The following is a 14743-nucleotide window of genomic DNA, read 5'->3' as shown; positions in this document are numbered from 1 at the left end:
CTGTGTCTGAAGGACGAAATAAAATAGAAAAGAGGAAGTTAATTTTCTCTGGAGCCCTAAAATAAGTATTATAGTCTAAAGTTACTGTGAAGAGAAGAACATAATCGGGGTATTTCTAGCGTTTTTTTTATTTTTATAGAATTATATAATTTTGTGGAAGTGCAAATAAAACTGCATCATATCTGACCGAGGCAGGAATTGTGTCTCGATGACATCACAGTCGGAAGAAAGAAAAGACACACTGACCTTTTCTATCTCTCTGCGTTTAATCTTTTTTTTTTTTTTTTTTTGCTCCAGAAGGCAAAAGAGGAGGTCTGGGGGGGAGGATCTACTGAGAGGGGAAGGTTTAAAGAGGAGAGGGCGAGAGGAGGTGGAGTCATAACAGAGGAAAGCAGAGCGGAGCGCGTTCAGAGAGGACAGAAGCGGACACAGCTGAGCAGAAATGGATTTAAGTTTTCTCCAAGTTCTGGAGAGAGAACGCGTCCTGGAGGTTCTTGACAGAGACAAACATCTGCGGAAGATTGAAGAGGAGAGGATCAGGTGAGTAGTTTTGTGCTAACATAGAGGTTTTGCGATGGAACTTCTTCTCGGTAACGCAGGATGAGTCAGAACTGATGGAGGTTCTAAAAAGAAACAGTTCTGTGTAAATATGACGTATGTGTTGGTCTTTAAATAAAAATGTTTGTTTTTTCTAAAAAAAAAAAAAAAACTAAAAAAAAAACAGTGAGCTGTTGTCAGTCTGTTTTATGCTCAAATTTCTCACAAAGTATTCAAACATCACAGTCACAAATTCTACATATTTTATTGCGATCTAACTGAGCACCAAGTCCTCTGGTGGTAAAACTCCATCAACTTTGATGTTTTTGCACTTTATTATTTTTGCAAAAATATCACACTCAGTGACCCCGCCTCTCGCCCGGAACGGGCACCAGCAACCCTCCCGCCCCCACTGAGGGACAAGGGTGTCAAGAAAATGGATGGATGGATCACACTCAGTGTAGGAAACACGTGGACATAAATGTTCACGTTTCGCTGTAATTCTCAGATGGAGTAAGGTCTGGACTTTGACTGGGCCACTCCAAGACATGACTGACTGCATGTTTGCAGTTTTTCCATCGTTCATCTACCTTCCCCAAACTTCAAGGAAGAACAGCATCTCCACAGCTGCTGCTGCTGCTTACATACAAACTGCAGCTAAAAGACAGAGGCTGTAAGTCCAGGCATTAAAGATCCGTGGTTTTGTCCTTTTCTACTTCAGGAAGATGAAGGGCGATCTGCAGGACCTGCGCAGGAAGGGCGCAAAGAGCTACGCCCGGCAGTACGGAGAGAGGACCTGCGCCCGGTGCCAGAGGCCTCTGGGGAAGTTCTGGAACACCGGCGCCGTGTGCCGCGGCTGCAGCCACCGCATCTGCACCCGGTGCCGTGTGGGGGTTGCGGACTGGAAGTGCACCGTGTGTTATGCTTACAGGTGAGTGATGCAGCCGTGCAGATGAATTGCGTGACACGGCGAATGAAGAAATGAGACGTGTGAACCGCCACCAGCAGAGCAGTGCTGGTTGGTTTATGTAATTGAGACTTTCACTTTGATTCTGTTCAAACCACTGTGCAGGCTGTAGAGCGGCCGTAGGTCTCTGTTGTGAACACACTGTGATAAAAGTGAAATGTTTTCCAAAAATTCCAGCAAAGAGAAAAAAAAAGAAGTTAGTTATAAGAGGTGGCAAGATAACCTGGATTTCACTTTCTGAGTTTTTTTTCTTCTTCTTCTTTTACTACCCAGTTGTAATCAATATCATATTTGTAATTTTGTCCCTTTTTGGAAAATAAAAAAAGAACGCAGTCTCACACGTCCTCCACCAAGCCCAACAGTGGGATGAGGTGCTAGACACTAAAGTTTATTTTACACCTAACCCACCTGGAAAGTTTTTCCCCTGAGAAAATCAATGTTCCTGGCTTGCTTCTCTAACAACTGCCTGGTATTTAGAGAGCATGGAGTATTTGTTGGTGAGCCCACAATGCCACTCTTTGCTTACATTCTCTTACAATAAGCTAAAATACTAAATCTTATAAGTATTTTTTGTTTAATTTGTAGTGCAAATAATCTTAATACACTTGAAAAAGTTCTAGTTCCACTGGCACTAGTGCTTTTTTTATTTCACTGGTACCAGGGGGAAAATATCTTGTTATAAGTGAATAATCTGCCACTAAAACTAGTTTTTTTTATCAATATTGATGTATGGTTTTCTTAAAACAAGCTCCTACAGTATATCTTGCTCAAAAGTTACTAGTTTTTTCCTCTTTCAAGTGTACTGAGATGTTTGCACCAGAAACTAAACCAAAAATACTTGCTAGGATTTGGGGGTTTTTTTGTTTTTTTTTTTGCACTGTAGGATTTAGAGTGGCATAATAAGCTTGAGTTCAATATACACCGATGGAGGTGACTGAAAAGAAAACAGTGATAAACAATAATTTCTGCACTTTCTTTTCGAGAATTTGCACCGTTTTCTGATTGTCTTTGTCTCTTCTCAACAGGGAAGTGAAGATCAGATCAGGAGAATGGTTTCTGGAAGAAAGGGCAAAGAAATTTTCTGCCACCAAAGGTTTGTTTGAACTCAGACTGCATGAATGTAAAGCACGTTTCATGTTTTTGTTTTATTGCGTGAGTATAAATCTGTCCTATTTCACACTTTCACAGACAAATACGAGACGGTGGGAGAGAAACTACTAAAACTCTACAGTGTGCAGAGGTAGGATTTGCCTCTTTGTATTTACTCATTCTGTCATTAGCTCCTTCTGCATTTTCTCTGATTATTTCCTGAATGTTGCAGACACATAGCCGTTGTGCCTCCAACTCCTCCGCCTCACATGGAGCAGGATTTTCGAGGCAGATTTAGGGTAAAGCACTGAAATATTCCAACTTGACGTTGCAGTGAAGCAGCTCAGCAGACTGACTGACTGTTTTTGTGTTTTAATCTGCAGGAACTGAAGAATTCAAAGGCTTTTACACAATCTATGGAGGATCTTATGCTTTGCTTCAGGAGTCACATTAGAAGTAAGTTATTTTTTTCCCTCACATTAAAAGCTAAACTCATAACCCTTGGAACATTTTTTAGATATATAACCACCAAGTTTTAGTGAGATTTAATGTGATAAACCAACACAAAATAGCAAGTAAATTTTGAAATAGAAGAAAAAAACAATTTTCTTCATTTCATTTGTTTCTCTAATAAAAATCTAGAAAGTTTGTCGCGCATTTCTACGCAGTCCCCCTCAGTTCATACTTTGTAGGACCAACTTTCTCTGCTGTAAAGTCGGTAAGGCCCATCCATTAGACTTTTGCAAAGCATAATCTGCTTTGTATTCATCCATCAGTTTGGATGAATACTGACTATGAAAAACAAGTCATAAATCTTCCCACAACCTCAAAACCCACCACTGTAGCTCTGGTTGTATGTTTATGGTGGTTGCCTAAAATAAACCCCAGACTCTAAACACTGTGTTTACCAAGTAGAAATGAAAGTACTAGAGGTTCAAAACAAATGCATGCCACTGTTTTCAGTTTTTAATTAGTAAATTTGTGCATTATGTTATGTTTCTTCCATTTCACAATTACAAAGTCATTTACCTTGATTTATCACAAACAAATCTACGTTTTAAGTTTGTTGTTTATGACGTAACAAAATGGTATGAGTGCTTTTACAAGCTACCATCAGTCAACTTGGCTCCAGAAACGTGATTTCCTTCGGATGTCATATCAATATGCCCCAGGAAGCTGAGCATACGCACAGTCATAACCACAGAGGAAATACGCTCAAACTCATACAACATAGAAAAAAAAATCCCTTTGATGTTTTATAACTACTGCATCAGCAGAGGCTTCAGAAACAGAAACACAAGATATAAAGATAGCAATACCCGGAGAGCCTTTTAAGGCTATCCGGGCCCAATCTTTTAGCTCAGCAGCTACTTCGCTCTTGTCTTTACTTTACTTTACTTTACTTTTTCATTGCAGAGTTTTCCAATTCTCAACATGACGTAAGAGGAGACCTGCTGACGGTTGACCCAAACGAAAAGGGGACGTGTTTTCGCTACAGCACCCAAAAGAGCCTGTCAGACACGGACATCAGCAAATCTTGCTCCGTAAGTCAGTCATAGCCGCTGAACGTTATTTGTCATTGTCAGAAATTATCTGTGTGTTTTAAAAGAAAAATAAAGAAACAGCAAAACAAATCGTTGCTTTGGTTTTCCAGCTCTCTAAACGCGAAAGTCTCCCAAACTTGTTCAAGAAAAGCAAAGACAGCGACCACGAAGGTTCATCTACCGGCGCCGAGGAGGAAACCTCATTTAGCTCGGAGCACTCTTTCAATCACAGAGTGAGTGATCAAAGATAACGACAACACATCCTCAAACAACATCCTCTGATTAAAGAATCACAAGACGGATTGTGATCCGTTGCAGCTCTTCACACTGAATCCTTCTTTCCTCTGAGACGTAAAACGATGAGAAATTGCTTTTATTGATCTCCCAGGGCAGCATCAGTAGCATCGGCACCGAGTGTGGCGTCTTTGAGGGCATCCTTGTAACCGGGGAGATGGAGCTCGCTGTGGCCTACAACAGCAGCAGCTCCTGTCTGGAAATCACTGTGGGCGCCTGCAGAAACCTGGCGTACGGAAACAGCAAGAAGAAGAAGAGTCACCCGTAAGAGAAGCCTCACGACAGAATGTTTCAAACGCCTGATCGCTCTCCGCCCGAGCCTCATCGTCCTGTTTGTTCCCTTGTGTAGATACGTGAAGCTCTATGTGCTGCCGGACAAGAACAGTAAAATGAAGACAGCGGTGAAGAAAAACACAACCGACCCTGTTTATAATGAGGTTTTTAAGGTAATGAAAGCGATTTGTGATCTAAGTATGACCCCTCATATATTTATTACAGAGTTAATTGACATTAGTCGTAGCTAACTGATTGGTATATTTAAGGTTAAAAGTCTTTAAGGGTCATAAGTAATCGATAAGGAGCATAAAATACTTGTTGCTAGACAGGAGTGCAGTTCTTTTCTATTGTAAGTTTGACGTTTTATCTGTTTTCTTATAGTATAATATAGAGCGCCATCTGCTGTTTGGAAAGAGACTGCAGGCATCTGTTTGGCACTCAGGGCCACTGAAAAAGAAAGTGTTTGTGGGTGAGGTGCTGCTTCCTCTGGACGGTTGGAGACAAGAGAACAGCACCTTCCAAGGCCTCTACTGGTACCCGCTGTGTCCGAAGGTACGGGGCGTTTTGGCTTCAAACAGGGACAGAAGCACTCAAATATCGTCCAGTAGTTATGATTTAGCATGTTTTATAGCGACATGAAGTTTGAACAAAATCTCTTCATGAAATGTTTTAACTACATCAGTATTGAAAGACAAGAACTGAGTGGACAAGTTAATCAAAAATACACAGAAACGCAAACTAATATTTGGTTAAATGTCCCTCAGCAAGTTGCACCTCTGCTACATCTTTTTTTGTAGTAGTCAATTAAATTCTGTTATATTAATGTTTGTTTATTTAAGCACTCTTCTTGTCAGAAATTGTGGCATCAGAGTCAACAAATGTTCAATGGGGTTTTAGGTTTGTGGCTGTTAAAAAAAAGACAGATTGATAACTGTCCTATTTGAACACAGATCTGTGATGAATTGGAAGAATTTTGAATTTTGTTCTTTATTAATTCATCCACTCTTTGCAATAACCCAAAGCACCGGCAGTAAACTGTGGAAATTAGTGTCACATAACATTGAATCGCTGCCTTGTTTCAGCATTAAGTTGCAACTTTCAGATTGTATGAGGTCTTTGATCAGCATTTATTAATATTTTCTGTTACATGTTTCCATTCTCTGTTTGGTGTAGCTGTGAAGGATTTTTCTTTTGAAGTTAATCCTGGTGTTTTTCTGTTTTTATCAGACTGAGACTGGAACAGCAGAGCACAATGGACACTGAACCTCCTACCATCATGGTGAGTTTATCTGTCTTACTTTTAGTGGAAACCTTATTTCCTTTTTTTTTTTAATATGTGTACACTTATCCTGCAAAAAGATTAGGTTTTATGATACTTTTCCTGTCTGCACTGCTAATGAAACACCACACTGTAAAGATTAGATATGGTAGTAATGAGGTTCGGTGTGCTACGTGGGCGAGCCAACGCTTTCCACACATTAAGAAAAAAGAAAATTCACAATCTCCATACCGTTTAAAAAGTAGAGTAATAAAAACCCCATCAGCATACCTGATCTCTCAGTTCTCTCTTTTGGCCTCTAGATGTCAGTAAACCGCCTCATTATGAGAACCGTGTGGTCAGGTTCATGTCCCACCAGGCAACGATCGACTAACAGGCCTTATCAGAGACGTCAGACTCCCTCCCCACAATGCAAACACTGCTCTGAACACCCACGTCAGAGTGTGTAAATAATCTAAATGTGCGTTTGTGTGCATGTGTGTCTGTGTGTGTGCTCTTTAAAGTTTGCAGGCTGGTGGGGTGTGTTCTGTGTGTTCCGGTGTGAATTCAAGAGGAGGGATTTAAAAATATGTGTTATCGTGTGTTTATGTTGATACTCATGAGTCTGTGTGGTCTGTTTAGGGGGAGACAAAGAGGCCAGCGCTTCGCCTGGAGGAGGATTGGATGTACTCCGATAACAGCAAACGTCTGCTTTCAAACGTCTGCAGCAACACTTTACGTTAAACTTAATCTATGAAGGATACAAATCAAAATAATATGTTATGGAAATCTGGTTTTTCCCCTGGAAAAACATTTATAAAAGTCAGCGCATAAAGTCTACTCATAAATTAAATATATGGTCTTTCTCTGTTAGCTTGTCTAAAGTTTGCAAAGGCTTTAAAACCAATTTGGACCAAGCTGGTCAATTACAGCTGGAGGTGAAACTGAAAGGATTTCAGACAAATTTGAATTAATCTTTAGACAATGCATATTTAAAAAAACTAAAAGTTCTTCAGTTAGATAATCTGCAAAATAGAGGATATTAACTGTATTTTGTAAATATAGTTGGTGCATTGATGTTTTTAGGGGGTTTTTTTTCTACTACAGTCAGTAATTTATGATTAAATCTATCTAAAATGTATATTTTAATCTAAAAATGTTTTGCTCCTTAAGATTATTTATGACATCTAGAATATTCCAACCTTTAATCATGAAAATAGTAAATTTTGAGTTTGAGTAGCTTTGTTTATGTACACAAAGTTATTCACTATGTTAATGTCTTCCTTCTGGTCGCTCTGCAAAAGGAAGGAAGACTCTTAACTATGTGAACTCTCCATCCATTTGGCCAACGCATTTCTGTCGTTACCTTCAATATCAACATGCATCACATCTTCAAACAGAGGAACAAAAACAGAGCTGGCACTTTTGCCTAAGAGTAGATTGCATGTTAAATAAAGTAGCCTTTAAAAAAACAGCGAAGGAAATTTATTCATGAATCACATTTACATTAGAACAACTTTTAAATGATCATTAATTTAGTTTTAATTCACAATTCAAGCCATAAAAAAAAACGAACCCGCTTTAAGTCACCAAACTATTTAGTGCTTATAAACGTAGCCGTTTAAAGTAAAGTGTTGCTGCCTTTCAGATTCAGATCCCTGGATATTCGTTAGTCCTTCTACATGACGATTTTAAACTCTGCATCTCAAACGAGACGATCTGAAAGCACTGACACGTCTGACATACGTAACCTGGACGACGGCCGCCGCATCGCAGCAAGTGGTTTCTTCAGCAGGACCAGTGGGCCCGACTGGCTCTTCAGCATTTCATCCTGCACAATGATGCCTTTCTTGTTTCGGAGCATTTGAGAGACTTCCTCTGGTTTCAAGGCTTTGGCACGCTGTTGCTCTGGAAGGAGAGCTGCAGTCGATGACACAGTATTTTTCATGAGTCGCCATGGCAACTGGAAAACCGCCTGACTTCACTTGACTCTTTTGCAAAGAGACAGAAAACCTGGCAATACTCAACATCACTCAGACCAAGTTTTATTATTATTGTATTATTTAAACTACTGAGCACTTTATTCTTTATGTTTATTTTGTCACAACTATCTTTTATTCGTAATGCTCTTAATTTATGTTGCTATTTGTTTATTATTATGTATTTATTTCTAACGGTATGACAACCTGTTTACTGATACACTGCAGTACGACATAATCATACTACTGCTGGGATAAAAACCAAGTCATAAAACTTCTCTACCTGTAAAGAAGTTTTGACCGACATTCCAATAAAAGTCTTATAAATACAAAAATTATCACATATCGTGTTGTCTTTTTTCTTTCTCTGACTTAAAGTATTCTAGTTAAAGCTTAATTTTATTGGGAATATGATTTGTTGCATTTTATTGCATATAATGCAACTTAAACTGTTCTGAATGTTTATGAACTTAAAAATATTTTTTTTTTTAGGTATTTAGAACATCAAAATAAACTGGATTTATCACTCTGCATTAGACCCTGGCTGCACAGTGGCGCAGTTGGTAGAGCTGTTGCCTTGCAGCAAGAAGGTTCTGGGTTTGATTCCCGGCCCCAGTCTTTCTGCATGGAGTTTGCATGTTCTCCCTGTGCATGCATGGGTTTTCTCCGGGTACTCCGGTTTCCTCCCACAGTCCAAAAACATGACTGTCAGGTTAATTGGCCTCTCTAAATTGCCCCTAGGTGTGAGTGTGTGTGTGCATGGTTGTGTGTCCTGTGTGTCTCTGTGTTGCCCTGCGACAGACTGGCGACCTGTCCAGGGTGACCCCGCCTCTCGCCCGGAATGTTAGCTGGAGATGGGCACCAGCAACCCTCCCGACCCCACTGAGGGACAAGGGTGTCAAGAAAATGGATGATCATCACTTTTTAATGATTTGAAATTTAATATCAATCAAGACCCAACATCCAGTGCAAGAGATATTTGATGAAATCTATATCAATAAGGTTTATAAAAGAAAATTGTTGCAATGTCAACTTTAACACAAACTATGAAGAAAACAAAATCTAAATACAAAAACTTTTTTTTCTTGGTGCTTTAATTCAAATCATTCAATGTCTTCCACTTTATGTCCGTTTTAATTTTAATCGCCTTTTGAAAGGCAACAAATCTCATTTAAAAAGAGAAAACATTTGAGTAGCAAGAAGCAGACTGATAATATAAAATACTAATAAAATCCACAAGGCTCCAGTGATGTCCAGGAACACCCTGCTATGAAAGTGACCTTACAGGGAATGTTTGCTTTTTATTCCGTATAAATAAAAATGCAAATTACCAGAGATTCCCTCCAACATTTTCCCTCTATGCCCCACATGCATGCTCATTTCAGAAGGTTATAATCCTGCAATAAACACACAGAGGTGACAAATCAAGTCAATTTATTGGCAATATGTTCAACCTCATTATAAAATCCTGGTTATATACAAATTCCCAGCATAGCCGAGCGTTTCTGCATGACGGTTTTAGTAAATGCTACTTTAGTCCAAGAGTTTGGCGAGAAATCCAACTTTAAAAACAAACCTCCACGTCATTGTAACTGTGAGTGACCAGACAGAAAGGCCACTTTAGAGGGTAAAAATCCTCAACATGTGCTTCTTTTACTGTAACAATGTGACATTGAACAAACTGATAGAAATACAAACAAAGCTTTGTGTTTATTCAACACGTTGCTCTGAATGATCTGCGCAGCTAATGAAAAGAAATTGGAAAGTTCATCTAAATTTATTTTCGTCTGTATGAAACTGGAGGTCTCCTACAATAAAATTAATAATTTACAATAAATCTCTTTAGTTAAGTGAAGGGAAAACATATGGAACATAAGACTAGACTGTTATTTGGGTCAATATATAAAACCTCTGAAAAATTAAAAGTTTTTATTATTAGTAGATAGCAAAAATATACAAACCAAGATGAAATACCCTTTATGTCCCATATACAGTATAAATATCAAACTATGATTTTGTCTTTAGAGCAAAAATAAACATAACTGGAAGTGTTCAAATATAATGGAAAATAAAGATCAATTTTCCTGCGTATACTGTCTCCCCCTTTCTGAGTGGTCGCTATGAACAACAAGGCCTTTTCTTCCAACAGTTTGATTACTAGGTGCACTATAACAAGATTCCCACTACTTCATTAAACCTCCAGTGAAAAACAATTATTTTGGCCTGACTCCATCAAAAAAAGTGACAATATTCAAAACACTATAACAAGGGAAAGGACAGAAGATTTTGGCACTAAGGTTTTGCAGAGCGCTGCGTCCTCCCAGTCTTCTGCTGCTTCAGTTTAGTCAGCTGCCAGCGCGTGTTAAACATGTCTTTGGGTGGGTGAGAAGGGGACGTTTTGTGTGTGTGTGTGTGTCTCAGCAGCAAATCAAGAGGAATAGTGACCATTCAGAAAGGGCGCGCGCTCGAGCGGCGACGGCGTCTTATAAGGCCTCAAACTCGTCGATCCTCTGCTTGGTGTTGCCCTGCCGGATCTGTCGCAAGGTCTTGTATTTGTCTCGGCCGGCGCGCACGTTCTCGCTGTGGAGGAGGTCGTTCTGGGTGTTCTTGGATTCGTCACGGGCCTGAGCCAGCTCCGAGGTCAGGGTCTAAAGAGAGGAGGGAGAAATGTGAGAAAAATATGGAGCAAGCTGCATTTAATAAACATCCTCTCTCATATGTTTAATAACATTAAAAGTCACCACATTGTGATGTATTTTCTTGAATGCTTTGTCAGTATTAATTTCTTGAGGGATTTTTTACACTGATGTCATATAGACAAATTCATTGTTGCAATAACTTAATTTGTCCCCAAAAAAATCATGAGGCACTTTGGTCCAACTTGCTTCGTCCACCGAGTTGTAATACAGGACACAGGTCAGTGGATGTACAACTCACTAGAGCTCATGCAGAGTAAAATATGTCAAGGAATCTGAGAATAGTCTTTTGCAAGTTTGTAGAGGAAAAAAAAATCCCTAAAATTTGAATTTTTTACAAAAGAACCTTTTAAAAAAAACCAGAGCAGTTTTGTAGGAGCATTTTATAACCCCTGTAGTTTCCACTGCACAAACCGGGTGCAAAATCAGATGAGGTGAAACAAAAATATACAACATTAACCCTCCTGCGGTTTTAGCACCACGCTCATCAGAAGGGTAGCAAATGCCACGGTCAGACAGCAAGGAAGCGGTGAGTTTATCCACACAAAAGACCCTCATAAAAGCGCATGCAGGGTCCGTGTGACCCCACTGGACCGTGCACAGAGCAAAAAGCTCTTGGGGTCTAATGGATCCCATCTTCTGAAATCCCTCAATATATTTTAAGCTTGAATTTTAATGTTCAATGAGAACATAGAAGTCAAGATTTTATTTCAAGTTTGTTTCAGTTGCATTGTTCCTTTAGATTTGAGGTGACTAAATAATGTTCAAAGTGTAATTACTGGTCTGATTTCACTTCTTTTTTTTTAATAACCTTGACCCTGATGAAATGGTGGGCCGAAGTCCAACACTCTCACCAGCAGCAGTCTGGTTTTGGTTAAATTGGACAGGCAAAAAAATGTGATGTAAAGTGTCTTTTTGTTAGACAATTAAAATAAACAATTTTAAATTGTCTCCTGAATATTGTATATAATTAAAACTGTGTATTTTATATTAAAAGTGGCATTTTGTCAGACTATTGGACTTTTTTTCACACATGAATTAATATAGAGAGATATCATTAATACGTCAGCTTCATGAATATTAATTTTTTAAGTCCATGGTAAGAAACACTGCCATTAATCTACATAAATTTTAATGTGTTGATTTTGTTCCTGTCCGATTTGTTCTGGGTTTTTTTTTTCCCTCACCTTGAGCTGCTTCTGGACGCGCTCGTTCTTCTCGACCTCAGTCAGACGTTCCTCCTCTTTGCGGTGGTCGTGGAAGTCGTCTATCGCCAGGTCGGTGCTGTTCGTGCTGTTGTTGTCCTCGCTGTCGCTGTAGTCATCCCGGTGGTTGTACGCGGGAGGAGGTGGTGGAGGCAGGGGCGCAGTCAGCACCATGTGCAGCTCCTCCTTGGTCTTAGTCAGATCGTCTTGAGCCTCTACGGCCTGAACACCACAAAAAGGGGTCAAGTACGTCTTCATCCGTCTCCTTCTTTTTCGATTCGAGCTGACTCACAGCGCTGTGATGTTCTACATTTATATACTGCGACAGGAAGTAGACAGCTACACATTTCAGTTCAAACTCTCACCCTGCTCTGCCATGTGCGAGCCTCCTCCTCCTTGCGTCTTCTCGCCTCCTCCAGCAGCGCGATCTTGGCCGAGTGGTCCGCCAGCTCAGAAGCCTGAAAACAGAACAGATTTGATTAATATGCAAATCAAATCCAAACAGGGATGGTGATGTTTAGCAGCAGTTCAGAAAAAATGAATAATTCCTGTCTTACATGAGACGTTTCTTCTGCATTATTGATTGAATGTAGTTGGTTATTTGTATTTCACTTAAAATCTTAAGTATAAACAGCTTCAATGCCTGTAAATTTAAATAAAAGATCAGTCAGGCCCCCTCAACCGTTAACATCAAATTTTAAGATTTTTCTATATGACACGTCTATTAACTATAAGATAGGAGTAAACCACAGTCCTGAATGTTGGCCTCATTTTAAAAGCTGAGACAGAAGTGGAAAAGCATGCTGCGCACTGAAGAAGCGCCCGACCCTGCAGGTGTTGTGATGCATTCCTTCAGACAAGCTGAGCTTGTTTTTATTTTTCTTGTTTTGTTTTTTTTTTTTTAACGCAGCAAAGTGAGATCAGTTTCTCTCGCTGCTCTGTCTGTCTGTTTCCCACAGTGAAGCAACGAGATGTGAGGTTTGTTCAAGGAAAATTCAGCGAAGGTGGATCATCATCTGCTTTCAAATGTTCAAAACAAAGATGAGCAAACCTCCTAAATGCTTCGGGTCCAGTCAGTACGAGATCTGGAGCGAGTAGAGGAATGCTCACCTTGTTTTTCTGCTTGACCCTCCAAACATGTTGTGTGCAGCTGGAGGGTCAGTCTTGTTCAAGAGGTTGTCAACAATTTACAGCTGTTCAAAGTTTGCTCCAGCTTGGCAAGTATTTCTTTAGAGAATGGTTTACTTGAACACTACCACAGGTGCACCATTAAACTCAGTCACGTTTCAAGGATTGCATTCTGGGATATGGTAGGAAAATGCCCCAAAGCTTACTGTCGGATTGGGGACTAGTCTTTGTTGGAGCTTACAAGGCAAAACAAATCTCTGCATTAAAGATTTATGAAACTGATTTTTTTAAAAACTGTACAAGCTTCTTTATTCGCCTTTGCTACAAAGAAGCAATGTAGCAGGCAAAACGTTCACAAGCAACTGTTGGTTCACTGGTTGGTCAAAACAGGGCGAGGGTCTTTGCTTTACGAGCCACAAAATCATTCCTGTAAAATGAGATTTTATTCTTTCCAGTTCTATTTTGAGTTGTTTTAGGGCATCTAGTCACTTTAAATCCAAATGAGTCGTTACTGGGCTTGACCCCAACTCAACATTTACACTCACACGTGAAAATGGCTGCCAACAGATGCACGATTATACAGTCGTACATCTCTGAAAAGCAGAAGTAGAGCCTCCTGCACAAGCATCAAGAATCCAGCAAGTGTTAACAGCAAGTGTCTTGTTAACAACAAAACTTTTGACTTTTCCAGCAGCCATTGTACTGCTGGAAAAGCAGTACAGCAGTAAAACCAGATGACTAAAAGTGCAGGAGCTCAGCTTGGGTTGCTAGGTAACGGGGCTGGGTTTCACTGGGGTTACTAGGCAAGGGACACTACCTGCTGATTTGTGACGCTACATTTGGAAGGTTTTTGAAATGGCTCATTTTCTAGACACTAAAAAGCATTTATTTGTTAACAAAAAACAACTCTGTGGTTTTTCTTAGAGGCTTGGGCTACTTTTAGAAGCAGTAAAAATGCAAACTGATGTACAAAGAAGGTGCAAAAATATGAATTTTGCACAACAGGTTCCCTTTAAATCAAAACGTGGCGTCATTAAAGCACCAACCAGCTGCTCCTGGGTCTTCAGCTGACTCTCAGCCTGGCGGGCCAGCTCCTCTTTAGCCAGCAGGGCAGCCTGGCGTTCTGCCTCCAGACGCGCAGCCTCCTCCTCCGCCCTCCTCCGCTCCTGCTCCAGCATCATGGCTCTCTGCAGCTGGTCCTGCAAATCTAACAGGCAGAGGAGGGACAGCTTTATGCACTTAATCTCACATGAGGGAAGATTTTGGAGTGACAGGAAATTTCAAATCAAAGACTTACTTTCTTCAAGTTACATTTTTAAACCCATTTAAAAGCTTTTTTCACAATTGTGGACATCTGTATTTATTTAAAAGTTACATTTGGCTTGCTTATTTAATAAATAAATGTAATTTGTCAACTTAAGTTGGTATATTTCAACTTGCTAAAGTTGAAAGTGACTGCTACAAATTCTCATGTTAAATTGTAAGCTTAACCATGGTCTTTGTATAATACTGAAATCCCCGTTTTTAATCCACATCTTATCAAATCTTGATTTTTTTTAAATAATAAATGTGACAGATACTTGACAAAGTAAAAAAATATATATTTAAATTGCATCAACACAAACTGGATTAGTGTCAGAAAAACAATCACAAAATTAAGCAATTTAAGCTAAAGATGTAAATGTAAGTAACAAAATGTAATTTGAAAACATACATACCATTTAATTTAAAAGTTTTCCACTTTACTCGTTTCCAGACATTAATCTACTG

General features: G+C 39.5%; 2 protein-coding genes across 3 annotated transcripts in view; one reads left to right on the top strand and one right to left on the bottom strand.

Annotated features, from left to right (window-relative positions):
* On the top strand, positions 1–8251 carry sytl3 (synaptotagmin-like 3). Its single transcript, XM_008397516.2, has 13 exons — positions 1–540; positions 1259–1468; positions 2530–2597; positions 2693–2744; positions 2826–2892; positions 2977–3049; positions 4010–4137; positions 4248–4370; positions 4526–4695; positions 4781–4877; positions 5089–5259; positions 5935–5986; positions 6608–8251. Exons 1-12 carry the CDS (start codon positions 443–445, stop codon positions 5968–5970), a joined length of 1293 nt encoding a protein of 430 aa, XP_008395738.1. The 5' UTR covers positions 1–442; the 3' UTR covers positions 5971–5986; positions 6608–8251.
* Positions 8252–9361: 1110 nt separating this feature from the next.
* The window catches only part of ezrb (ezrin b), a 33429-nt gene continuing 28047 nt past the window's right edge, over positions 9362–14743 (bottom strand). For both annotated transcript variants that reach the window (XM_008397519.2, XM_008397518.2), the window contains 4 exons: positions 14020–14180; positions 12211–12303; positions 11828–12067; positions 9362–10592 (listed from right to left, as the gene is read on the bottom strand). In XM_008397519.2, the coding sequence (XP_008395741.1) occupies positions 10428–10592; positions 11828–12067; positions 12211–12303; positions 14020–14180 (659 nt within the window). In that variant the 3' untranslated portion in view covers positions 9362–10427. The remainder of the gene's footprint in view (positions 10593–11827; positions 12068–12210; positions 12304–14019; positions 14181–14743) is intronic.

This window comes from Poecilia reticulata, linkage group LG21 (genome assembly GCF_000633615.1).
Source record: "Poecilia reticulata strain Guanapo linkage group LG21, Guppy_female_1.0+MT, whole genome shotgun sequence".
Lineage (NCBI taxonomy): Eukaryota > Metazoa > Chordata > Actinopteri > Cyprinodontiformes > Poeciliidae > Poecilia > Poecilia reticulata.
This window is presented reverse-complemented; position numbering and strand designations above follow the sequence as displayed.

Bases quoted from the DNA above. Each gene is read 5' to 3' on its own strand.
- sytl3 (XM_008397516.2), top strand. From the start codon at position 443: ATGGATTTAAGTTTTCTCCAAGTTCTGGAGAGAGAACGCGTCCTGGAG. The intron at 3,050-4,009 runs GTAAGTTATTTT...TTTTCATTGCAG, and splicing joins CTTCAGGAGTCACATTAGAA to AGTTTTCCAATTCTCAACAT. The intron at 4,696-4,780 runs GTAAGAGAAGCC...TCCCTTGTGTAG, and splicing joins AAGAAGAAGAAGAGTCACCC to ATACGTGAAGCTCTATGTGC.